Here is a 26,270-nt window from a genome sequence, read left to right as displayed (position 1 = left end):
TCAAGAGGGTGGCCGACCGCTTGGAGCAACGCACGTTTTTTCAGCTCCGAGCAAACTCGGCCAACTCTGCTCTCGCATTATCGGTGGCGTCGGTATAATTGCACCTCAAAGCATGTCAGGCCGTATGCTGAATGCGTCACGGGGGCGGTATATGAAATCCCCCTTGCGTGTGGAAAGTGCTACGTAGGACAAACGGGAAGATGTTCAAAGGACCGACGAAGGGAGCATGCGCAAAAATTAAAAGACGCATGATGTGGCACATTTGCAATTTGCTAAACACTGCAGAAAATATAACTGATCCGCGACTTTCTGAGACAACGATTCTGGGTAAGCGAAAGTGCCAGAAAGCGCTTGCGGTAATAAAGCACACTTTATCAGGAAAAGGGGTGCCCAATGAGTAAGCGATACATCTACTAGATAACAGAAAGTATAAAACAGAGAGAGGACGAAACACACTATCCGTTTTATACTTTCTGTTATCTAGTACATCATACCAACACGCTCGTGAGGAATGGGATACATCTATGCACCGTATAATGCGGGGATAAGATTTTTTTGAAGTTTTTGTGAATGGATGATAAGGCGCGTAACACCCGGCCAAGCGCATACGTGGACGTGAGGAATGTATTTCTTTTGTTTCTTTTCTGCACCTTTCCAATATAGTTGTGAGTGGCGCCTGTGTGTGTGTCTTCTTCCTCGTGTCCGTTGTGTTTTGCACCTTAAACCCTGCTTCATAACGTTTATTAAGATGTCGGTGACAATGGTACGTTCGCGGCAATATGAGCTGCAACAATATTTCGTGATTCTTTAGCAGCCTTTGATGAAGCTTCGGTCCAAACTATGGCGGGAATGCGAAATAGACGTCCCATTCTTTCAACTCTTTACAAACCAAAAGATGATGCAACTCTTCAGCGAAAGTTGAATTTATACGTAATTTCTTTCTACGGACTAGTTTCTGCGGGAGCGGCCCCTCTCGACGACCGGCGTTACCCTTACTGTGACCGATCGGTCACGGTAAGGGAAGCTTACACTGCGCTACGCTCACATGGGCTCGTTGGATAAATCTAAAGTCACTGGATCCTGGGAAAGTAGCGCCGTTGCCTTTCATACCTGCTGGCCCGACACAAACAGATACTAACATACAGACGACCAAAACCTCGCAAGGCGATTGGCTAACCTGTCTACGTTGCCATGGGAATCGCCATCTCGGTCCGTTCAAATCTTCGAAGCTTCCAGGGGGTCGTTCTAAACCAGTCGCGCCAAGATCGAAGCACATCGTACTCTAAGTGTTTCTCGCCAATATAAGCGTCTTTGGCACTGTGTATGCCATCGACTTATCAATCATGCCCATCTCCACGGATCTCTTATAAATATATTATTATTCTTGCGTATTTCAATACAGTAAACTTAGTTTTCAGTGCCTCCAAGCACCGACACAGCATGTGGTGGTGGTACGAAGATGTACACTTGTTTCGCCGGTGTGTGGATAACGAAATCTCGGTATACAAGAAACGTCTCCATAAAGCTACCCGTCACCAGCGAATTTAGATCGGTTCACCAAGAACGGAGGGGTCAAGGAGAAATTGCTCATTTCACGGACCAAGATGGCGACCACACGGGGAGCTTGGCGCTACTTTCCCAGGGTACAGTGACTTTAGATAAATCGTGCGAGCAGAAGCGCACGCGGAACTTGAAAGAGTTTTGACTTCTCTGCGGTATAAATCCAATTTTACAGCACGTGAATAATAGAAGAAGACATTCACAGCAAAATCCGAAAATACGTGTACCTCACGTCATTACTTTTCGAAATTCATTTAAAGAGAAGCAAAACAAAAAGAAAACAAAACAAAAAAATACGGAAAAGCCAGTGTGGTTCGTAACCCGGTGCCCAAATTTATTCCAGCATCATGACGATTACTTTGTTGAGTATTTTCGAACTCACTCACTGTTTCTGCAGTTTAGATACTCAAGGTTAACGAAAAATAACGCATAATTGAATCATTCAGATATTAGGCCAATACCCCTCTTTGGGTAAGCGCCAAACAACGCTTGAAAAAAACAATGGCAAGAATAAAAACAAGAGAGGGTCCAATCGGGTGTTACAATTTATGATGACCGGTGTAGAGCTCCAAGCTGTAGAACTCGAGCTCACCGGCTGTATAACTCCAACAGAAGCGACGGCGTTCGTACGGGGAGGAAGCCAACGAGTCGGGTGGTCTTTAATTGCACGACGACCGGAAAGCAACTACACCGTCATTTTTCAGAACATCGCCCGTCCCAGTCTCACTGCGCCTATCGCTACGGTGCCGCGCGCCTCACCCCGGACACGCGGCTCGGAGATAAGATTCACCGGAAATTAACGAGCGCGCGAGAAGTCAGTTGGTTTGGGCGCGACCGCACGCTGGGCTCCGGATCCGCACAGTTCGTCCTCGCCCTCTTTTTCCGACGCGACGCCGGCGGCGAAAGGGGCATCAATAGAAGCCCGATTCAGGTGACGCGTCACGGCGACGTCAGCGACGAGCGAACGGAGCGTGCGTGCAGCTCGAACAACTCCACCTGGAAGACAGGACGCGCGCGTTTTCACCCCCAAACGCGTTGTCACTGATGATGATGATGATGATACTAGTGTATACACGCAGCGCCATCTAGCCCGCGTCTGCGTCGACGCCAGCGCGTCTCGCCGCACTTTTCACAACGAACGCGACGCTAGCTAGCTCGCGGCGACGGCGGCGACGCCCGACACACGCGTCTGCCGTTCTGCGTTCGTGCTCTCGCAAAGCTTCGACGCGTTTGCCGCTTGGGGCGGGTCGGAGATCAACCAACGATGACGTCATAAGCGGTCCGCATTTCTTTTTCTTTTGGATGGTGTTAGTTCGAAGCGTGGAGCGCGGCCCCGGGTCCGAGGCGTTGGGAAGCGAAACGAGCAGAGGCTCGGATCGAGCCGGCCGTGTGGCTCGGGGTTCGGTGCTCTCTCTCGCGTCGCTTTTTGCGGCCGCTGCGAACATCCACGCGCCGTGACCGTACTCAAAGTAATCTACGACTCTCGGGTCGCATCATCGATCTGTGACCTTTCGTCGGGAGGTGAGCAGTGCGTGCTTATCGAGACTTTGAAATGCCGTGCCTGCGCGACAAAGCAACTTCCTGTCCCCACGGCCTGCCGCCGATCCGCCGTCACCGCCGTCTTGTGACTTCACCACCGTCGTCGTCGTCGTCTGCTACTGCCGCCGTCGTCTGTCCCGAGGGCCCGTGAGGATTACTTTGAAAAGTGGCTCGTCAGTTTCCCCACTTGAGGACGCTTTTCCCTTTATTCCCGTGACCGGTCTTAACGTTAGCTGTGCGGTGTCATCGTGTATCAAATCCCGGTGTTTGTTTTATTCGCGCGTCGTCCGGCGCTGTTGTGTCATCGTGAGACGTCGTGTTGTCAACTCCCAAAAACGTGGACAATGGATGGTCCGGAGTGGCGTGCTTGGTTTCCGGACGGTCCGACGGGAGGCCGGAGTGTGGTGCTCGACCGCGATGCGCCTTCCGAAGACGGCTAAAGAGGCCGTGAGGGCCGAAGCCAGGATGTTGAAGCGGGTGCACTCGCACATGAAGGTCCGCAAACCGGCCCTACTGCAAGTGGGAGCACTGTCTCAGGTAAGGAGATCCCGTGTTTTCAACACGCAACGGCGAAGCGCCTCAAATACGCTGATCATTAAGGTGACGTCGGTTTATGCTTAAACGAGTCTACAGAAAACGATGATCATCCTGAAGTGCTACACTATTTTCACCTATTGTATAGCTTGATTAGCGTTACTAAACAATGCATATATTTGTTCTTTAGATCCATAGAACCCAGGAAGGCAGTGAAATATTTTGCTGAACTGAATCCCGCGTCGCACGAGGCGCATGTAAAATATTCTCGCGCACGTGCTTGCCCAACTACGCTATTATGTCCGTGTCTTCGATAAACATGCACACACTTTGTGGGATTACTTATATAATTCGCGGTACCAATACGTTCACACGGAAGACATGCCTATCTATGTTATGAACACTTGAAAACGACAACATGCTACGAGTTTTAAAGCTGCTAGCATAGCTGAAATATCGTGTAGAGAACGTGTAGGTACGCGTACGGTAGTGAACAAGTTGAAAACGGCCACCAGTGTCTTGTTGCTATTTCTATTGAAAGCGAGAAGTATATATATATATATATATATATATATATATATATATATATATATATATATATATATATATATATATATATATATATATATATATATGATGTCGGTATCATTAAAAGGTTTCCAACCTCCGACTCCCACCGCTCTATTTGTATTGCTGTTTGGGTGACCTGGAGGGTGGTTTTGGGGCACACAACCTTGTTCACTGTAGTCACTCAACGATTCCCAGAGTGCAGCAATATCAAGACACCTTGGAGGACACATTACTTCCATGACAAGCCATGAGCGGCTGGAGGAATGCCTCCGCCTGTTCATCCAAGCAGGCGATGAGTGGCCACACAGGGAGGTCAATAACAACCAAGCGCGCCCGAAAAAGATGTTCTTGAACATGAGAACGTGATAAAAAGCGATAACCAGAAACATCGCGATTTTGTTCTCTTTGGAGAAACAGCGCTAGATTCGGTGCTGCACGCTGCTTTTCACGAACATCGTACTAAAATGTTTACACCCTTAAGGGTGCAAAAACGGTGTTCTAGATACTCACATGGTTGGTTACACCTTTTCGGCACTTTTACTTTGAGTCATATGCCTTTTTAAGTAGTAAAATAGGGTGCTGTTGCGTGGAACACCCTTCATCCTTGACAAGTTAAAAAAATCGCGTGGATGAAAAGAGTTGCTGCGGAAGGGGGTGTAAGCGCCCGTTTCAAACGGCTTTAGGGAAGGTTGTTTTATGGATGATGTCGAATGATTAGTGCGCATACCAATGCCTTTGAATTTCAGATACATTCCTTGAACTTCGTAAGAGTACGCTTTACGTGAAATACTAACGAGAACGAAGCAACTAGTGACCCTGACAATTGTGGTGGCGATCCCCTGCGAATGAGAGTGTTTCAATATTCGAGTATGTGAGATGGTGGAGCAGCTAATAGAATTATGATTCGAGTCTGATACAGTACGTAGTACAAGTAATTGAATTACTTGTAATAAGTTACATTCTAGTGCGAGTTTGTAATAATTTATTTTATTTACAGGGGGGGGGGGGGCGGCAGCAATTAACGCACAAGGTTCAAACATTTGCTCGATTACTTATTCAAACAAACAAATACTGCACCGTTGTTGAGGATGCTCACACTTTGGTAGAAAATACCACTATGATCTTCTTTACAAAGGAAGAGTTTTAAAAACTGTTCATTTTGTTGTTGAGGATGCTTACACTTTGCTTACATTCAAGAACCTTTCTAGAATTATCTCACCTTTCGGAAACGTACGTTGGATCCAAAGGATACACTTTTTGTATCCATACCAGTCGTGTTATAATAAATTCAATAAAAAAGAACATTTTAATATTTGCTTTTAGATGTTCAATGGCTCAAAACTCAGCGTGGCTTTAACCTCCGACATACTGGCATATAGATAATAGTTACAGTGCTGTCAATTCGTGCTGCTTGATTTTGAAGTTTTTCTAATCTGTCGATCAGATACTGCTGGCAGTGATTCCATATAACGCACGCATATCGACCTCACGTGTAAGATGCAGCGTTTTTCAAATTTCTACGACTGCAGAATAGCCTTTTGGCAGCCCTGGTTACGGTATAATAGATATGCTTATTCCATTTAGGAAATTGAATATAAACGCCGATATATTTAGATTCAGAGGGATTTCTGATTAGTGCGGTTTTAGCATCATAAGTATGAGGAAAGTTCGATGTGTTCTTTTGTAACATTACCGAGGTACATTCCGATGTTTATACTCATACTCCATTGATCACACCAACGTGCTATCTTATTCAGTGTTGTGGAATGGTCACCCTCATTCCATTCCAATTCCATTCCGGCAAATTAGAGTTTCCGACAATCCCATTCCTTTCAACTCTGCGGAATGGAGACACTGGGCCCATTCCCCACTGCTGGAATGGCTCAACTTCACCAGTCCTTCATCAAATTCCTAAACGTGAAAAAATGGCAATTAACAGCCACACTGTGTTACTGAAAAAAAAAAAAAAAACAGCATTTAGCTGCTAACGTTGTCAAACGCGCAGATGAGTGCAAAAGTATGCAAAAGCATCTCCAAAACCTTCATTTTGCTAAGCCGAAGGGTGGTAACACAAAGCGCTTCGTGACAACCTCTAGTCACTGCAGACATCGATCGCGCGATCAAGCGTAAAAGGCTTGCGAGTCCCAACAGACGCCCCATTTTTTCCAACGGACCGTGTATGCCCTCCACAGATACATTCTTAGCGTGTTGTTTGCTTCATAAGGCCTTAAAAATGTCTAGTTTGTGCGTGGCGCAAGAAGAAGTTTTCTTGCTCTCTGCTTCGAATAATTGCATAACAGCCCCGTAAGTGCGCTGTTTGAAGCGACGCCGCGTATAACTTCCTCGAATCTCCACACACTGCGGCAAGAACAGAAAACCATCCTTTGAAATGCAATTGGTATCCGGCGCCAGCACAAGGGACTGTTCCACCATACTATTGACCCTGCCTTAAACCGTAAACATTTACGTTCGCTGTACATTCAATTCAATTTTTCTTTGTGTTCCATGCAAACACTAGAAAACTGACGGGGTAAAAGCAGGGAGTCGAATCGGTCATTATTCCGTTTCGGTTCGAGTTCGGATTGCTTTGCATTTCCTTCCGCCGTTCGGTTCTGGTTCAGGGACGCTCTTGAAATAACGGTGCGATCACCAGTTCCATGAAGCGCGAACCAGTGCAAAGTGGTGCTTAAAAGAAAGGTCCACAGTTCCCAGTCGTTAAGAAGAAAGGGTGAGTTTAACAAGGCGTCATCTCCATTAAAATAAATTAGGTAACCAGAAGTCGTGCTGCGGAAACAAGGACAGTATAAAATAAATGTCTAATTTCGGTTTGTGGTCTTGAATTCTCAGCGCAAACATCGTTTTAGGAAGATTACGTGGTTATACAGGCACTTGGAAGCAGCACCAAAGTTGAGTACTGACACGTGAAGTCAATCAGACAGCACGCATAGTGATACCGTGACGGTGGCACCCATGGTACTCGCAAGCTACCCACAAAACAAATTAGTCGTTAGTTGTTTAGAAAGGAGTTTAGTCTGCCAGAGTACACACTAAACATTTTCACGCCCTTATTGGTGTAAATGGCATGGGTCACAACTCACCCCCTTATTGGTGTACAAAAACGCCCTAGACAAATGGTGTTATTTCTCACACCCTCAAAAACCGGTGTAATCCCTTACACCCTACACAGAAAGGAGTGATTCTGCTCTACACCTATTCATTAGGGTGTGATGGCAGCAGTACACCCTACCAAAAACGTGTACTGCAGCTAGAAGAGCATGGTGGGTAAACCCCGAGACTAGTGACAAACAAAATTGGGAAAACACAATACTGCCTCAAAATGTCTTGAGACGTGTTGTGTTGTCCCGATTTTTTGTCCTAGTCTTGGGTTTTTTTCACCATGATCCTTCACCAGCTCGCCTGCGCAGTAACTCTCACTTCATTCAGCTACAAGAAGTTATACTAAATGTGTAACACAGCACTTCATCAAAAAGTATTTACGGAGAAATGATTGCTAACAAATTGAAACATGTGGAACACTTTATTTTTTGAATCCAGAAAAAACGTGCATGGACCTCATCTTCTTCTTTCGCGAATTCGCGAGAAACCCATGTCAAACCTCAAATGCTGGCATTTGCCCTAGTGTTAAGTTTTTGTGACAAAGCTACAAAATTCTTAGAGGCTTAAAATAAATGCACTCAAACTTTAAATAAGGCTTCCCTTCGCCTAAACCTACTTTAAAGCTTTCTAGCTCTGCTGACGTAGGCAAAACTCGACAGGCTGGCAGAGACGGAACGACCGGGAGTTGATTGAGGCGTAAGCAGCAGTTCATGCTTGTAAACAGTAAAATGGTCTATTGAGACGGAAGCAGGACTACTACCAGAAGCATGCTTGCAGAGTACTTACAAATCAAACACCGATCTCATGTAATCCGTGATAGTTGCATAATCCGGTTCGGGCACCACAGAAAAATTCGCAAACACAACGTCCAGGATGAAGGCGGTTGCTCACATTCAACGGAACTCTCGCCGTCGCCGATGAGCAGCTCTCTGTCGTGATAGATGCACAATCCGACTCGGGCAGCACAAAACTACGCAAACACAATGTCGACGATGAAGGCGGTCGATCACAATCAGCGGAAGTCTCACGAGCGCCGACGAGCAGTTAGTATTTTGTCGAAACGCGTCCAACAAACACAGCGCAATAATTCTATGGACTCCGACGAAATTCACAAATATTACCAAAAAATTAGTATGAACGTATTCCGGCCGTTCAAGACGAAAAACCACGGCTGCGACTGCAACGCACGAAAAACAGAAGAACACTGACGCCTGACGGAAGCTATTTAGAAACCGGACCTACGTGGCCCCTACACTCACCGTAATTTGGAATACGGCAAAGACTTCGGCCCCAGTGAGCCCATCAGCGCGTCGGAGCGAGTCACGTGACATATTATAGTCCAAGCGTCCCTGTCCTACGGAGAACGGTCACGTGTTACACACCACCCCTCTGATTTGCTAGAAGCGGCCTTCGCACTCGCTCACAGCCACACGAAGACACAAAAGAAGGTGTGGAGGCTTATCAGAAGACGAGGTCAAAGAGGGGTGGACAAAGCAGCTAATCTCCCTCTGCGGCTTTGTATAAGCCACCTGGGCTGCCCAAGGAGGGTCGCAAAATGGGACACGTCAGGACTTGCTTCACGCAGTGGCGTGCGTGCTCTGATGCCGACCGCGAAATCACGAAATAAATAACACAAAACAAATTCGAACGCATGAAACAAGACCTTTTTCCAGTAAGCGTCTGCGCACGCGCACACCCTTTTCCCTTGACCTTGACCGCCCTTTCGCCATTCTTGGGGGGCACTGTTTTCTTGCGACACTAATCTGTTCCTATGGGAGAAGGCGAGTCCGGTTGCCCTCCATTTGTAGTTGGCGGCGAAACCGTCATGGGGCACTCCTTACTGGAAAAAGGTCCAATGGACCTTTTTCCAGTAAGGAGTGCCCCAAAAAAGCGTCGGGAGGCTAGATATTTTGGTGTCAACTAAGGATCGCGTACTATAGCCGGGGTGTCATAAATTCGGCACTTTCGATTGTCTTGCGGAATTGTTTCGTTAGAACTACACACAAAAATAAAATCTCAGTGAAGGTGCTATAAGTAGTGCGAGGGCCAGTCAGGTGAGTTTGTAATACACGAAATGAGGGCGCCACGGCCCATAGTTTGTTCAGTGGTTCAGCGCAGGAGGTCTTTCTCTGGTTAAAAGTAAGCAGATTCCGTTTTGCTTCATCTTGTTTTTCTTTTCTTTTTTAACGTCGGATTTTAGGCGGTTAAGAAATAGACATACCTCGCCGCCATAGGCCATTCATGCGGGAATCTTGACGCTCAACCAAAAACGGCATCGCCTACGGTATGTCAGGATGGCGTCGCCGCGACCCATCCTTTTTTTTCACAGATATTGGCTGGACCAAAATGGTAACGGCGCAATTTTTCATATTTTATCCTATATCGGCGCAATGCTGTGTGCTGTTTGGGTTGTATATTGACACGTCTTCGTTCATCTTTTGCGAGTGGGGATGTTTCGTTTTTAAATCGAAGTTGAACTGATGAAACTGACGCACACGCGACACGTAATTTTCGGCTCGTGTGGGACGGTGAGTTCGATCGGAGTTGCAAAAACTATACTCCATCATTTCCTAACCATACGCGACTTCGTGTAGCGATTAATTATACTGGATGTTTATACCGCCGTACATCAGCAACAGTTTCAGCAAAGCAATGAGCATTAACGGATATGAAATCATGGGTGTATTAGACTGGCATCGCCATAACGCCCCTTTCAGACCGTGTTAATACAGGGTGTATAATTCGCCCATACACCCTTTTTACACGATTTCAGACGCCATCGCAATAAGCGAGGTCGTAAAAAGGGTGTGGAAGGGATGAAAAACATCAGCACACCCTTTTTACACCCACCGATATTCAAATATCGTGTAAATGAAGTGTAAGAAGGGTGTTTTTCCTAACTTACACCCTTTTTACACGATTATGGGTGTTATAATGTTTAGTGTGTATAGCGACGTTGCGCCCACTGTATTATCCAGAGCTCATCCACTATACACCCACACCGCACGCCCGAATGACTTGCTCGAACGACTGAGTTGAAGAGGAGAAAGACAGAGAGGGCTGGTTAAAAGACGATTAAAACAAAAACGACATAAAAAAACAACAGACAACTTGCTTTTTCCCAAAAAACGCACACACACACACAAAAAAAAATGTATTCAAGCAGCGTCGGCTCTGGGCGACTGGCGTCCCGACGACCGGCGCTACAGCGTCGCGCGCGTCGCGGCTTTGCCTCTTGGTGCCTTCAGATTTCGCCACCGGGGAACACACGAACCGAGAGCCGTCAACTTTTTGTTTTTATTTTAATGTTTATGTTCGCTTGCTCTTTCCCTATGAAATATTGTTTAGCAGCTAGGAAAAGAATAAAAGGAACACACACGCACGCACACTCACACAAACTATAGCTCTTTAGACTCTGGGCATAGCCGGATATACTCCGTTTTACCTGCGATGGACGCTACGAGATGACGATCCAATCCGTAGTTCGTAGCTTGTGTCGTGCCTTCGCGTTCCCCGCGTCGCTCCGCAGAACCGGAAGTGCACGTGACGCCCTTCGACCTATGAGTTGGCTCCAAGGGCTCGTAGCGTCCTCTGCGGTCCATCGTACGCTGAAACCAAGTATGGAAGCGTACGCCCGCACACCGACTCGCCGACGCCAATTCGTGCTGCACATAGGCGTAAAGAAATGTATGTATTTGTTTCCTTATTACTGAGTTGTCTCCATGTCGTCGCTGCCGTTTGTTTAGTCAAAAACTGAGCCGCTGACGCCACCCTCGCGAATATTTGATCGATTTCGCGCCGCCGCCGCCACCCGCAAGAATGTGAGGCTCGCATTTTATTACGCCGCACCGTTTCGAATGAACTGATAACCGCGACATGAAATTACGGTTCTGTTCCGGTTCGAGTTCAATATCGAATGTTTGATTTCAGTCACAATTTTTTTCCGGTTCAGCTAAAAATAACGGTCTTGCTCCGGTGATCGGTTCGGGCTCTGTTCAAAACCCTGGTTAAAAGCTGCATGCTAATCGCGCTTGATTACAACAGCCGCTTTGTCGCCTCTCGCGGCGCCAGGAATGACACTTTGTCCGTCTACCGTCTGGGTACTTCACCGTGGGCGCGCCATTTTCATCCTCGAAGGAGCATAAGCCAGTGAGACAACGGATCCGTCGGTCAACACCAGTTCAATGATGCTGTTTCAAGAGTCACTTACCACGCGCTAGTGAACTGCTCCATCAGCCCGTGGGACCTAGATGAAAATCGACACCGCTCGCATGAGAACCCATTCCATTCTCACTTCATTCCGGGCGAAATGCACCAATTCCATTCAGACTCCATTCCCCCCAGCGCTGCCGCCATTCCATTCCCATTCCTTTATGGGGTCGCCTAAGTGAAGAATATTATTCCGGAATCACTCCAACTCCGGTGTGGCAACTCCGCGACACTATCTAGGTCGTTCTGTAATATTTATGCGTTTCTTGATGAGTTCATTTCCTTAAGAATAACTCCTTATATCTAACACAATTGTCGGTAAAAAGTTTGATCGTCGACTGAATATTTTGTGCAATATCATTTACTTAAATTATAAACAACAACGGTCCCAGAGCACTGTCCTGTAGGATTTTTGAACTTGCAGGTATAGCTGATGATTTATTTCAATTAATGACGGTACTCTGCTCACGGCCATATAAATAATTTGTTATACAATTTTGAACCGTACTATAAATGTTTATAGAGGCTAATATAATTTGCCGAATGTTATCTTTGTCGGACATAGCTAAAATGTGAAGAGTCTATCTACTTCCGTCTTCTTTGCCAAAGCTCCTGATATGTAATGTTGAAATTCTGCTAATCTTGTGCTACATAACTAAAAGTAACTAGAGGTATCAAGATAGTTCAACATTTCACTATTTCAAATATTCTCATGCAGCCTAGTGCAAATTTCCGTTAGCGTATACTTATACGACTATAATTTATTACCTTATCTCCTTATACGATAAAAAAAGGGATTCAGATTTGTCGTTTTTCAGTCTTGTGGAACCAACCAGTGTCAAGTAAGGTTTTCAATGTAATACATAAATACCGTTATATGGTGTCGGAACACTTACTTAGGATAACTGGTAGTATTCTATGGGGGCCGAACCTTTACACTGATACAACTTTTATTTTTAATACTTCGATATAAATACTTGATCAGCTTCAAATTATAAAAAAAGAGAGAAAAAAGGCAAAACAAATATTATCGATATGTGCAAAACGAGGTCAGACTTTGTTAGCACCGTTTACATATTGGTGTTAGGGCTTTCTACAAAAGGCTTTTAGTGCGAAGCTTGATGACTAATGTACAATGTACATCTTTATTAACAGTCTAAGAGCCAACTCTTCTTATCCTAAAAAAATAATTAATCCGGCTAAAGACACTTCTTCTCTTCTGCCCGCAGGATAACTAAAACCAGGTGATGTAGAGGCTAAGGTATGGCACACACAAATCGTGAACTCTTTGTGACATGCAAGCTATTGGTTGGTGTTCCACAAGAATGTAGTAGAGTAGTTTGTAACTAGGTGATTTTAATCTAAAGAGGAACAGTACAAAATCCCAAATTTCAGACATAGAAAAATCGTGAATAAGCTTCGTGCGATATCCTGGAGCTCATCTCCTTCTATTTATTTATATTGTTCGTTTAATTTAAAGTAGGGAACGGCATGAAGCTTCTGAATTAATAAAGAAAATAACGAGTGGTATTTCGAATAAATTTCAGTTACTTTTTTTTTCGAGTAATAAAGTAAGCTAATTGAGTAGCTTTTTTACCTAGAGTAGTTGTAATCGATTAATTTGTTTATTGACGTGTAGTATAGACTGTGGTTCAGGTCTTGCGTCTGCTTCATTGTGTTTGTGTTTATGATTTCTGTGCCTGTGTGGCTGGTGCTTGTAGACTCCCCATTCGTAAAAATTACATTTCAATGATGCTGCTAACATTGCCTGCACCCTATCATTAGGGTGTTCACCAGCACTTTAAAGAAAGTGCTTTAACACGTAACCTTAGGGTGTCAGCATCGGGATAAGTTTATTCGCACCATTAAAATATAAACGTTTTTAGTTTTTAGGAGTGAGCGGAGAATCTAAATGAAATTTGGTACTTTATTTCATCGTTCTCTAGAGGACATTGAGCTTCTAAACAATGAGGTGATGCACCGGCTAAGAGAGTTATGGTCTTCAAGACATCTAAGTTCCGCTGGCTTATTTATGTGTACGGGCACGTCTCTCTAAATTCTTACATTATTTTAGAGACCAGCTGGGAAGTGACTCCTCGAAGTACGCATCATATCAAGTTTCTAGCACAACCTAGGCCAAACGTTTTGGCATCTTCACAAAGTTCCGGTTTCACGACGATCTTTGGGAATGGCACACGGCGGCTCTTTGCGATGACCGGGAGTATTTTGGCGCCTCGTGGACCCATCCGCTCTTGAGCAGAGAGGCGAGTCTCTGCCTGCTGGAAGTCGAGCTCCCTTTCGATGGGACAAGCTTCACGACAGATGATTCGCCGGTCATACGTTTCCTTTTCTTTGCACTGAGCGCCATCGCCCACATCCGTACCACACACGGAGACTCCGGGACGCTAGCGAAGCCGGTCTCGCCCAAAAGTTATAACTAAGAAAAAAAAAAAAAGAAGAAAAAAGAAATCATACGGTTGTATTGCCTCATTCTGCGAAAATTTGTTCGAACGATGCACCATTTCGATATGCAGAAGAAAATCCTATGAGAGCACCAAATGCTTTCTAACGTCACGCCCGATCTTACAGTTTTGCCCTTCCATCCGTCCGTCTGTCCGCGAATTTTCCGCTAAATTTAGCGGGAAAAGTGGCGTCATGTGACGTCATGTGTTCCATACACTTTGAGAAAATTGATGGCACGTGACCTATACGTAAACTCAGTTTTGCGCCTAAATTTAGCGGGAAATCATTACGCTTTATGGCGAAAACATCAATTCAGTTTCCCCGCTAGATTTAGAGGGAAATTGACATCACGTGACCTACACATCAATTCAGTTACCCGCTAAATCTAGCGAAATAAGTTTACGCTTTGTGACCTAGACACGAATCCGGTTTCCCAGCTATATTTAGAGGGGGAAATCGACGTCACGGAACCTGACGTCACGTGTTCTACACCGACTTTACGTTTCGCCTCTGCATGTATCAGGAGAACATGCGTCACGCGACACCCCAATTCTCTCCCCCCACCCTTCTCCTTCCTTCGCTGTCCTTTTCTCTCCCCACGCCTTCCCCATCCTAGCAGCACCTCTTAAAGGGGTACAGAAACCAAATTCTAGAGCCCATCTCTTTGCTTGAACATAAAGAGGGTTAAAATAGGACTTCACCAATACCAATATTCCGTAGGATAACGCGAGAAAACGAATTTTAAACTGAATAAAACGATAACCAAAAACCACCTCGTGGATGTCTGTGAAGCTTCGATGGAATGTCGTGACGACAACATGCCCCTAAGAGCAGCGCCACAACGGGAAGTACGGTCACTCCTAGGCATTAATTAGGCCTGCACGTAGTACCGAGGCGCTTTGGTGAAGAAAGCAACAGCAGAGTTGGCCACCGTTCGTTTTAGTATCGGGTGGTCTTTTCGGCAACCCTTCTTTGGGCTGGTTTGGAGATTGTGTACGTGCGATGTAATATTCACGCTACCAGATGTCTGTTGAAACGGGCCCGCATGCCCACCTTTCCTGATCACGAGATAGCCGCCTTCGTCGACCGCAACTGTTAACGACCTCGATCGCTAAGAAGTGAACACAACTACCATCGTTGCTAAAAGGAGACAGCCCGTACGGCTCTGCAAAGCGGCGCGCATGTAAACAAATCCCTGCGGCGCTTTTCCGGGATTCGGGAGAGAGCTAACATGCAGGAAGATACGTTTCAAGTAAAAGAGTGTCAGCAAGATCCAAGTAAATACCTGTTTGCACTGGGAGCAGAACCGCACTGGTTGCGCTCCTTGTAACCGCTCCGGGAACGGTCTTTTACAACCGACTTTATGAACCGCTGGGCCTCTAGACAAACGCAACTCGATGCTGACGAGGCGCTCGCCAGAGAAAAATTGGACCGGCATATATGTCGCTCCCAAAAACTGCTCAAACTCGACATGTGTTGGCGTATCATGTCGAAATAGAATGGACATCTAAACAAAAGTGTACGTACCCAAGTTGCGAAGGCAATTCATATGACGTTTATTTGGGCTCTATAACACACACACAAAAAAAGGAGATAGAATTTATAGGAGTGTCTCTTTTTTCGACGAAACGTTGGCCACCGCTGCATCTGAAAACAAGCTAGGGACGACGAGGTGAAAGACTGACCTTCTTACCCCAAATTAGAGGTCACTGATCAAACTATTCATACGAGAAGGGTCCACAAAGGTTGCGTGGGCGTATTCCATTCATCAAGCCAGCCGGTAGTGTGCAGATGGTCTTGCCCCGGATCGTCGAAGTGTTTTGCTAAGCCTAGCGTCTTCAGTGGTCGCTTGGTCGGTGCGTCCTTGTCGTTTTAGCTTTTTCAGGTATCCGTGGTTCTTGCCTTTGTCTCCGCCGCGGCGTTCAGTTTCAATTACTTTTTTTTTCTTCTTTTCTCTCGTTGGAACGCGCACAGAGAGCACATAGAAATGCATGTTGATCGTCGCGACGACGTAAGCGTGCGATGTGGCCGGCGATGTAAATTTGATCACAAAAAGTGCGTACAGCTTTGTAGTTGTCGTAGGCGTGGTCGTAGGATCTCATCGTATAGCGTGTGAAAAACTTGCAATAATTTCGCTTCGTGAAGGAACTTTTCTTAGGTTTTGCTGTAAGATCATTTTGTGAATAAGCTCTATTACCTGTTGCAGACGGCGAAGACAAGACAGATGGGTTGTACAAATACGACTCTAGGCAGAATCTCTTCTCGGCTATCATGGCCTGGTGATGTAGCGGCGTGGCGGCGTCTTCGTCCTTATTAATGTCATCTACCCACCGCTCTCGTCGCTCTCGTCGCGTTGGTCGGCGACCATTCACTCGAAGCCACTCCGCCGGCTCCGCATTATGCCACAGCCCTCGGGTACTTCGACTATGCGAGATTGTAACACGCTGACGCCACCAAGTGGCAAGACTCATAACTACGGTACGCTTGGCCCTCCGAGGCATGATGACGTCAAGACCGCGCCGGATCTCCCGAGATGCATCGCGCTCTTCGACGGCAGATTTTGAAGAGCTCGCCGAAATCCAGGCATTTAGAACGAAAAATACAGCCATCCGCTTGAAATATGACTATGCGATTATCAATTACAGGTTTATCTGATTCCATTTGACTTATCTCTAGGTGTTTCCTGTATATTTTAAGTTTCGATTCGATATCCCTTTAAGGCCCGTTCACACACATGCGTCCGTAGCGACCGGAACAACCGAAACGACGGTTGCAAGTGTCTTGCAACCGTCAGTTGCCATAGCGACGGAGGGACGCACGCACGTGTCGTTCACGACGCAAGGAGTTGGAGCGAGCCCAACTTTCCCCGATGCGTTGGAAACAACCGAAGCGACCGCAACGACAGACCTATCACAGGTCGAGGAGAATGGGTCGCCGCGCGTTGCATGCCGGTCGCGGGCCGGCTGCTTCTGTCTGCAAACATGGCGTCGGTGGTGATCGTCCACATGGACGGCGGGGTGAAAGCTCATCGTTCCGCGTAAAAGCGCTAGCCTTGACTGTGAATTTTTGTCGTGTGTCGCTATGATAACCCAGCACGTATTAGAAGGGAAGATCCACCTACTCGTGCGGCGACGTCGTGGTTGCACTCTCAAGACAGCAGAAACGCCCGTGTCGTCGTGTTTGTTTACTTCGACTACAGTGGTGCTTTCTAAGCATTTGTGCCCTCGAACATCGCCCGGATTTTTGATTTGGCGCATTTCATGCGTGTGCTCAGGTTCAAGGTATTACTGACGCGTACCGTATAAAGGATGCGAATTTTCACGTGTTTTCATCACCAGAGAAAAGTGACTAGTGTTAGCTATCCTGAACGTTCGCAACGTCTACCTGATTTCGAAATCGCATTTCTACGTTGCTATATCGCTGATAAGATTACATCGTCTTTTATTCTCGTAGAAAAGGCGTGTGGCGAGATTTGTGCTATTGGCAAAGTCGTGTATTAGAGTCGTGATCGTCCAAGACGGCGTACTGCAAATTTTTCTTTTCTTTTTTTCATCCACTGTGCCCTGCAAGCCTATCATGAAAAAAAAAATATATTAATAAAGCTTTAGGCTATAGAAATCTGTCTGTCTATATTCTGTTGCGGTATTGAGTGGCAGTGCGTCCCCTTTTTAGGGGCACCGCTGAAACAGCTGACGGCGGCGTAGAAGCGGTCGCCGTGCTGCCGACCCGCTGCGCTTGTTGCAGCGGTTGCAGGTGTGTGTACGCGCGGCGCAGAGCGGTCGTTCCGGTCGCTCCGGTTGCAACGGACGCTTCGCGCTCGTTGTACATGTCTGAACCAGCCTTTAGGTGATGTTACTCCGTAGGTGTCTCGCAGCTTTCGTGCGTCGTGGAACCTTAAAGGTAAAGGCGACAGCCAATTTTTCTGTTCGAGGTATTTGTGCCACCAGGACGCACGAAAGGAAAGCACTAATAGCGTCGTTTACTATACTTTCTATCGTACGGTATGTAGTCACTGAGATCTATAAGTAACGCAGGACGTGGCTATGACCCCTTTTCTTGCTCCGTTCTTATTAGCGTCAATGTCGGCCAATGACGCCATCTCGTCAGATACGAAGTGATATAACCAGACTTTCGAACCTCGCGTTTCTCAATCTGCCATTGGGAGACACATATAGAGGGAGCGGGCCGCTCTGCAAGTCCGTCTGCTTCCTGCACAGGGGTTCCGATGATGTGAGAACGCCGAGCTCTTATTGGCTGATTGAAAAGCAAAATAGTGCGTAAACCTCGAGCCATCTAGCAATGAAGTCTACCCATTATCCTTCCAATCATAGCCATTCAGGACTCGGCGTCGTTCTGACGTCACCGAAACTCTCGCGCAAGAAGCAGGCGACTCGCTCTCCGTATACCCGCACGGACCTCTAGTAATGCGCCCGCGGCTTCTTGGACGCGTCTGCTCCTTCTCGCGTTCCCGATTACGCTGAAAAGAAAAAAATGTTTGGTATTTTGAAATTTGAAAACCTACATACCAGCGTCTATCGTTACTCCGCACGTATTTTCACGTTATTCGACACACGCGGGAGTTGCTCGGAGCTCGACTTCAATCGTGCATCCCGCAGTCGCCAGCTGTCAGCGACGGAAACAACGCCACGTGTTCCATTTGTCTGCGCCGGAAGATGCCTCTACAAAGCGTTTCTGTGCTGCAGGGATGGTCCGGAAATCACCGCAAGACGACGATCATCGGTTCCAGTAATTGATGCAATCTATACGTGTAAAGTAGTTTTCGCCCTCCTCAATATCATATTACTCTTCGCTCGCCGGCGGATCGAGTAGGCGTGCAGGGTTTGAGATGATTGCGGCTGTTTACGCCGCGGCATGGAGGGCGTCTTGTTTTCAATATCCGCGTCTCGTGTAAAAGACGTTGGCACCGAGTGTGGCCCCGAACGTCTAGTATAGCTCTGTGCTCGGCTGAGAGATTTCTTAGAAACTAAGGTTGGCTGCTAGAAAGGATGGCTATCTCAGTCTGGTTGTGTTCGCTGCCAAATGCTTCTTTTAGGAGTCGCACCGTGGCACCACTGTCTTGACGCACACTTCCAATAGTACGAAAGATTCTCCCATCTAAAGATTTGAATTAATCTCGGTGCGAAATTAAAAGCTATTTTAAATTACATTGACTCGTCGAAAAACAGAGCTCCGTCCTCTTTAGAATCCTCGAGCTCGCTTATAGTTAGACAAAATATGCCAGAACTTTTATCTAATTTGAGAAATGCTAAACAATTACATCTAGAAAGAGTTAGCGTAATTGAAGTCAATTTCTTTTCCCCAAGTGGTATTTTAATTTCGTGCCAGACAAAGTGTTCACCCACTTTAGCCCCGGAGAGTAGGGACAGAGCGCACTGCAGAATATGAATTTCTACACATTGTTTCGAGAATCGCGTGTAGTGCTGCCTTTTCCGAGCCCCACACCCCATGGAGTATGGGGTGTGTGTGTGTCCGGGGGGGGGGGGGGGCTGTCATAATAATTAGACGGGAAAGAGGGAAATGCTCGTGCGTAACTGTCATCCGCCCATCGAGGAGGAAAGACTCGCGCGGGGGGGGGTTGTCATAATAATTAGACGGGAAAGAGGGAAATGCTCGTGCGTAACTGTCATCCGCCCATCGAGGAGGAAAGACTCGCGCGGGGGGGGGGGGGGGGTTGTCATGATAATTAGACGGGAAAGAGGGAAATGCTCGTGCGTAACTGTCATCCGCCCATCGAGGAGGAAAGACTCGCGGGGGGGGGGGGTTGTCATGATAATTAGACGGGAAAGAGGGAAATGCTCGTGCGTATCTGTCATCCGCCCATCGAGGAGGAAAGACTCGCGGGGGGGGGGTTGTCATGATAATTAGACGGGAAAGAGGGAAATGCTCGTGCGTAACTGTCATCCGCCCATCGAGGAGGAAAGACTCGCGGGGGGGGGGGTTGTCATGATAATTAGACGGGAAAGAGGGAAATGCTCGTGCGTAACTGTCATCCGCCCATCGAGGAGGAAAGACTCGCGCGGGGGGGGGGGGGGTTGTCATGATAATTAGACGGGAAAGAGGGAAATGCTCGTGCGTAACTGTCATCCGCCCATCGAGGAGGAAAGACTCGCGCGGGGGGGGGGGGGTTGTCATAATAATTAGACGGGAAAGAGGGAAATGCTCGTGCGTAACTGTCATCCGCCCATCGAGGAGGAAAGACTCGCGCGGGGGGGGGGGTTGTCATGATAATTAGACGGGAAAGAGGGAAATGCTCGTGCGTAACTGTCATCCGCCCATCGAGGAGGAAAGACTCGCGCGGGGGGGGGGGGGGGTTGTCATAATAATTAGACGGGAAAGAGGGAAATGCTCGTGCGTAACTGTCATCCGCCCATCGAGGAGGAAAGACTCGCGCGGGGGGGGGGGTTGTCATAATAATTAGACGGGAAAGAGGGAAATGCTCGTGCGTAACTGTCATCCGCCCATCGAGGAGGAAAGACTCGCGGGGGGGGGGTTGTCATGATAATTAGACGGGAAAGAGGGAAATGCTCGTGCGTATCTGTCATCCGCCCATCGAGGAGGAAAGACTCGCGCGGGGGGGGGGGGGTTGTCATGATAATTAGACGGGAAAGAGGGAAATGCTCGTACGTATCTGTCATCCGCCCATCGAGGAGGAAAGACTCGCGCGGGGGGGGGGGGGGGTTTGTCATGATAATTAGACGGGAAAGAGGGAAATGCTCGTGCGTAACTGTCATCCGCCCATCGAGGAGGAAAGACTCGCGGGGGGGGGGGGTTGTCATGATAATTAGACGGGAAAGAGGGAAATGCTCGTGCGTAACTGTCATCCGCCCATCGAGGAGGAAAGACTCGCGGGGGGGGGGGGGTTGTCATAATAATTAGACGGGAAAGAGGGAAATGCTCGTGCGTAACTGTCATCCGCCCATCGAGGAGGAAAGACTCGCGGGGGGGGTTGTCATAATAATTAGACGGGAAAGAGGGAAATGCTCGTGCGTAACTGTCATCCGCCCATCGAGGAGGAAAGACTCGCGCGGGGGGGGGGGGGGTTGTCATAATAATTAGACGGGAAAGAGGGAAATGCTCGTGCGTAACTGTCATCCGCCCATCGAGGAGGAAAGACTCGCGCGGGGGGGGGGGGTTGTCATAATAATTAGACGGGAAAGAGGGAAATGCTCGTGCGTAACTGTCATCCGCCCATCGAGGAGGAAAGACTCGCGGGGGGGGGGGGGTTGTCATGATAATTACACGGGAAAGAGGGAAATGCTCGTGCGTAACTGTCATCCGCCCATCGAGGAGGAAAGACTCGCGGGGGGGGGGTTGTCATGATAATTAGACGGGAAAGAGGGAAATGCTCGTGCGTAACTGTCATCCGCCCATCGAGGAGGAAAGACTCGCGGGGGGGGGGGGTTGTCATGATAATTAGACGGGAAAGAGGGAAATGCTCGTGCGTAACTGTCATCCGCCCATCGAGGAGGAAAGACTCGCGCGAGGGGGGGGGTTGTCATGATAATTAGACGGGAAAGAGGGAAATGCTCGTGCGTAACTGTCATCCGCCCATCGAGGAGGACAGACTCGCGCGGGGGGGGGGTTGTCATAATAATTAGACGGGAAAGAGGGAAATGCTCGTGCGTAACTGTCATCCGCCCATCGAGGAGGAAAGACTCGCGCGGGGGGGGGGGGGGGTTGTCATAATAATTAGACGGGAAAGAGGGAAATGCTCGTGCGTAACTGTCATCCGCCCATCGAGGAGGAAAGACTCGCGGGGGGGGGGGGTTGTCATGATAATTAGACGGGAAAGAGGGAAATGCTCGTGCGTATCTGTCATCCGCCCATCGAGGAGGAAAGACTCGCGCGGGGGGGGGGGGGGTTGTCATGATAATTAGACGGGAAAGAGGGAAATGCTCGTGCGTAACTGTCATCCGCCCATCGAGGAGGAAAGACTCGCGGGGGGGGTTGTCATGATAATTAGACGGGAAAGAGGGAAATGCTCGTGCGTAACTGTCATCCGCCCATCGAGGAGGAAAGACTCGCGGGGGGGGGGGGGGTTGTCATGATAATTAGACGGGAAAGAGGGAAATGCTCGTGCGTAACTGTCATCTGCCCATCGAGGAGGAAAGACTCGCGGGGGGGGGGGGTTGTCATAATAATTAGACGGGAAAGAGGGAAATGCTCGTGCGTAACTGTCATCCGCCCATCGAGGAGGAAAGACTCGCGCGGGGGGGGGGGTTGTCATGATAATTAGACGGGAAAGAGGGAAATGCTCGTGCGTAACTGTCATCCTCCCATCGAGGAGGAAAGACTCGCGGGGGGGGGGGGGGTTGTCATGATAATTAGACGGGAAAGAGGGAAATGCTCGTGCGTAACTGTCATCCGCCCATCGAGGAGGAAAGACTCGCGCGGGGGGGGGGGGGGGCGGGGAAGGGGAAGGGGGCGGGGAAGGGGGGCGGGGGGGGCGAGAGGAATAGAAAAAGCGAAAGATTAATGGGTTTTGAACGTGGCGTTAAACCAAGAAATTGAGAATAGGTAACTGCGGATGTTGGGAGTAGGGAAGCTGAAAATATGCAAGCTGTGATGAACTATATGCGGATATCGGCAGATTAAGACACAAAATGTCAGACGAGGGGGCGCAAAAGCCGGGTAGCAATCGTTTCACCCGCGATGTCGCGCCGACATCACAGTTCGAAACTGAAGGTTGGTTCACACACCTGCGTGAGTCCTACCGAATGCGATTGCCACAGCTTGCGACGTCAATCCTTTAACAGGTTGCTATGACAACAGCTTCGTCGGCCCCAACAAAACGGGGAAGGGGGGGGGGGGGGGTAAAACCGGTCTTGGAGCCGACGCAGCTGTTGTCATAGCAACCCGTACGTCGCAAGCCGTTGCAGTGGCACTCTGTCGGACTCGACGCAAGTACTTGGATCGTCCTTCACGCATCAAATGGAAGATGTCCGTCGCAAGCGACTCATTAAAGTCTCGATGCTAGGCCACTTTCTTGAAGAAACTTCATGACCGCTCGATAGGCGAAGGGGCGGAAGGGAGGGGGGGGGGGGGGGTGTTCACACTGCTTATGTTTGCATGAAAATTGCTCGCCTGCATCATTGGTTTGACTATGGATTCTCGTTTTCTGGGGTCTAACTTCTACCAGAATGAATAAGTTCAAGTAAAAAAAAATAATAACAAATTCTACAGGTGAAAAAAAAAAGAATTCCCTCCATACCCTTAGTTTAAAACTCTCCAGTACGTGTATACTCTAGAGTTTGATATAGGCTACTGTCATTAGACCCTACACTTGCGGACAACGTTTTGTGGCATTTGAGAAGTGAAAAGTGCGCGTGCACGGATTTGTTCGGCGCACAAGATACGCGAGCGCCCGTGCGCCCATACCTTTGACTGCGTAGCCACAGAAAGTTGTCCGCGAGAATAGAATACAACAGGGGAGAGCGCAAAAAGTCGACGCAAGAAAGAAATTTAAAAAAAGAGCCAGAATTGACCTTTTTCAGAGTTTGACCACGATCGTGGCGCGCCCTCGCGGAAATTGCTCGAAACACTTTTGGTGGCTCCGGGAACGTTTCTCCGTCGTCCGCGCCAGGCCTGGCTTGTCTCCCGGTCCATGTGTTTGCGTGTGTTCTCTGGTGGTGGTGTTCCGTCCTTCACCAATCTGAACGTGTCTTTCTGTCGTCGCTTCGCGTGCATATTTTCTTCGAAATGGCTGAGAACGACCTGGAGGATTAACAGAAGTCAATGTCTAGGATACAGAGGACCTCGTTCGTTTTTATACCTTCAGGGATGGATAGACCGCCAACGCCGCATCGGTTCTTACCATCGACTCGGAGTCACTTCATCGTCACTTTGGTGTCGCGTCTTGCAAGCAACTAAAAAAAGGGGTCTGCTTTCAAAACAGAGTCACAGAGTGTTATGTAAGGAAAGTAATGGTGACCAGCTTGGATACCGACCCAACCATCTACCTTGAGCAGAGCTTGTGAGCTCCGTTTACTAGGCCCGGCCACTACAAACAGCTGATTTTACTCTCCTTGATCGCTTAAGTTATTCAGCTTATCGCGTCCGTCACTTCGCCGTCCTGTGTACCGCGCGAGGGTACTTGACATTGCCGTATTCGGGAATGTGTAAACAAACTCTGACGGTGCGAAATCCGGGCCGTCTTGATATCGCAAAGGATTGCCTGCACCGTCAAAAAGTAAGGAACGGTATGTTCGAAACAATCCATCTTTGAATTCAACACGTTTACGAACCTTCGGCAAAGTGGGCCCAGCAAGCAGGGGGTTCACGGTTGGTTGCCAAGAAATTTCATCAAGAGTCTGTCTCCGTAAGTCTTAAATTCGTTTTCGCTCGCTTTAAATGTTTTGTCACTTTTTTTAACGTGGCAAGACGCGAGTGTGTATAGCGCACGCCTGAAGAACGAAAAGCGTTATGCTGTTATTTTTTAATTGAGTACCGGGTACGGCATGATTACGTCACACAACCTCGTTTGCACGTTTACTATTAACAAAAAATGGTCTGAGTGCAGGCGAGCTGGTGTAAGTTTAACATGATGGAAAACTTGATATATGAATACATGAAAGCTTGATGGAACATCAAGGACAGGGACGGAAAAAGTACTTCTTTCAAAAAGTCCTGTATCCGACCCCGTCCTTGATGTTTTATCATTTCATGTATTCGTATCTATTCAACAACACTCTCATTTTTAATTATTAAACCTGAGACTGAGGTAGGAAAAGGAAAACGCAAAGGAAAAACGGGCAACGTCTCAAGAGACGTTGCCTGTTATTTTTCTGTGTCCTTTTGCGTTTTCCTTTTCCTACCCCAATTTCAGGTATATCATCATGTTCACATTTACTGTATTTTAGTTAAAAGCAGAATGTCCCGCCGTCACATTGATGATCCAGCCACCTGACACGGGGGACTCTCGTCATAGGCTTTTGAAAGCAGGGCAAAAAGGTGCTTTCGTGCACCACCCGCCAAAGGCTACAAGAACTTTATCATATTTGGCATTTTAACAATGTTTCCTTCTATTTGTGCAACCTTGTGCTGTGCGGTGGTGAGGCATGACGACTATGAAGCAATACCGGAGGAGTCAAGCATAACCAGCACTGTCTGAGCGACCGAGCGGGCGAGAGAGCCACCAAAAATGGCGCCTTTTCCTTTCCTCTCCTCTCTGAGTCGGCGCATGCGCCCAGCGATCTCTGAAAAAGGTCAATTGCACCAGCCAAAACAACATGACCTCAAAATCAGCACGTGACAAAAAAGTAGATAACAAAACAGCACACTGCAAAAAAACAAAAAAAAAACATTATATATAAAAACAAAGAAACGAGAAAAGGAAAACCGGCGCAACGCAGAAACAATTATACTCTGTTTATTACTTAGTGTATGCAGCGCTGTCAAAGCTGGTGGCTCAAGCCACAGCCTCCTCTATACTCACAACGCCTGGCAGTTCGATGACGGAGCTGCAGAGTGCCCCGTCACAAATTTGGAGCGCGAGGATCTGGTTGCACGGAGAATTTCTCGGAGAGTCTGGTATTCAGCGCACAGCTCTTTGCAGCTGCGAAAACCCGAAACATGGTTTTCAAATCCGACGAGAAAAGAGGCGGTAGCCCGAGGAGCGCGCGAAGAACGAGCGGACATTCCATCGCTCGGCACAAGTGTGTTTCGGCGTCTTGCCGCAGCGGGGCGCCCGTTACATGACCTCTGTCTGCCGCTCTACTTTTTCACTTTCGGCGCCGCGTCTCGTGACGATCTGCCAGGCTTTGTCAGTATAGACGCTTTGCAGCAGCTGTGCATGGACGCCGCCATAACTGACCTTCAGTTTTTGTTTCCTCTTATTCCGTTTATTTCACTTCATCATTACCATAGCAGGACAGGATATTGCCATATTAGATTCAACTGTGTCCTTTTCTAAAGCATTGGCCTTTGTAGAGGACCGTCAACTACCGTTTCAGTTGCTCGGCATTTCGGTAAGACAAGAGAAGGTCAGCAATGGCGGCTGTAATTTGGCGCGTGTGTAAACCGTCTATACACCAACTAATGTTTGCAAACAAACCGGAGCGCCCCTAGCGGACGCCACCGGCGCCGCGCATGCGCGATGGGGTTGTGGGCAAGAAGCTCGCCGTCGCTTATAAACAAACCATTGCAATGCGATGTTGTCGGCGTCGGTGTGAGTCCCCCTGCTTTTTTTTCGCGTTCGAATTGTTGATTCTACGTCTTCCTGGCGATGTCTGACTACTTGAGCGGCGTCAGCGAAATTA

General features: G+C 47.8%; 1 protein-coding gene across 1 annotated transcript in view; it reads left to right on the top strand.

Moving 5' to 3' along the window:
- The first annotated feature begins 2,884 nt into the window (after window positions 1–2,884).
- The window catches only part of LOC8035386 (pleckstrin homology domain-containing family G member 5), a 432,434-nt gene continuing 409,048 nt past the window's right edge, over window positions 2,885–26,270 (top strand). The window contains exon 1 of the mRNA XM_042290955.1: window positions 2,885–3,636. Within this exon, the coding sequence (XP_042146889.1) occupies window positions 3,448–3,636 (189 nt within the window). The 5' untranslated portion in view covers window positions 2,885–3,447. The remainder of the gene's footprint in view (window positions 3,637–26,270) is intronic.

Source organism: Ixodes scapularis, unplaced genomic scaffold (genome assembly GCF_016920785.2).
Source record: "Ixodes scapularis isolate PalLabHiFi unplaced genomic scaffold, ASM1692078v2 PGA_scaffold1__304_contigs__length_218370807, whole genome shotgun sequence".
Classification (NCBI taxonomy): domain Eukaryota; kingdom Metazoa; phylum Arthropoda; class Arachnida; order Ixodida; family Ixodidae; genus Ixodes; species Ixodes scapularis.
The sequence above is the reverse complement of the archived record's forward strand: the minus strand, read 5'-3'. Positions and strand labels throughout refer to the sequence as shown.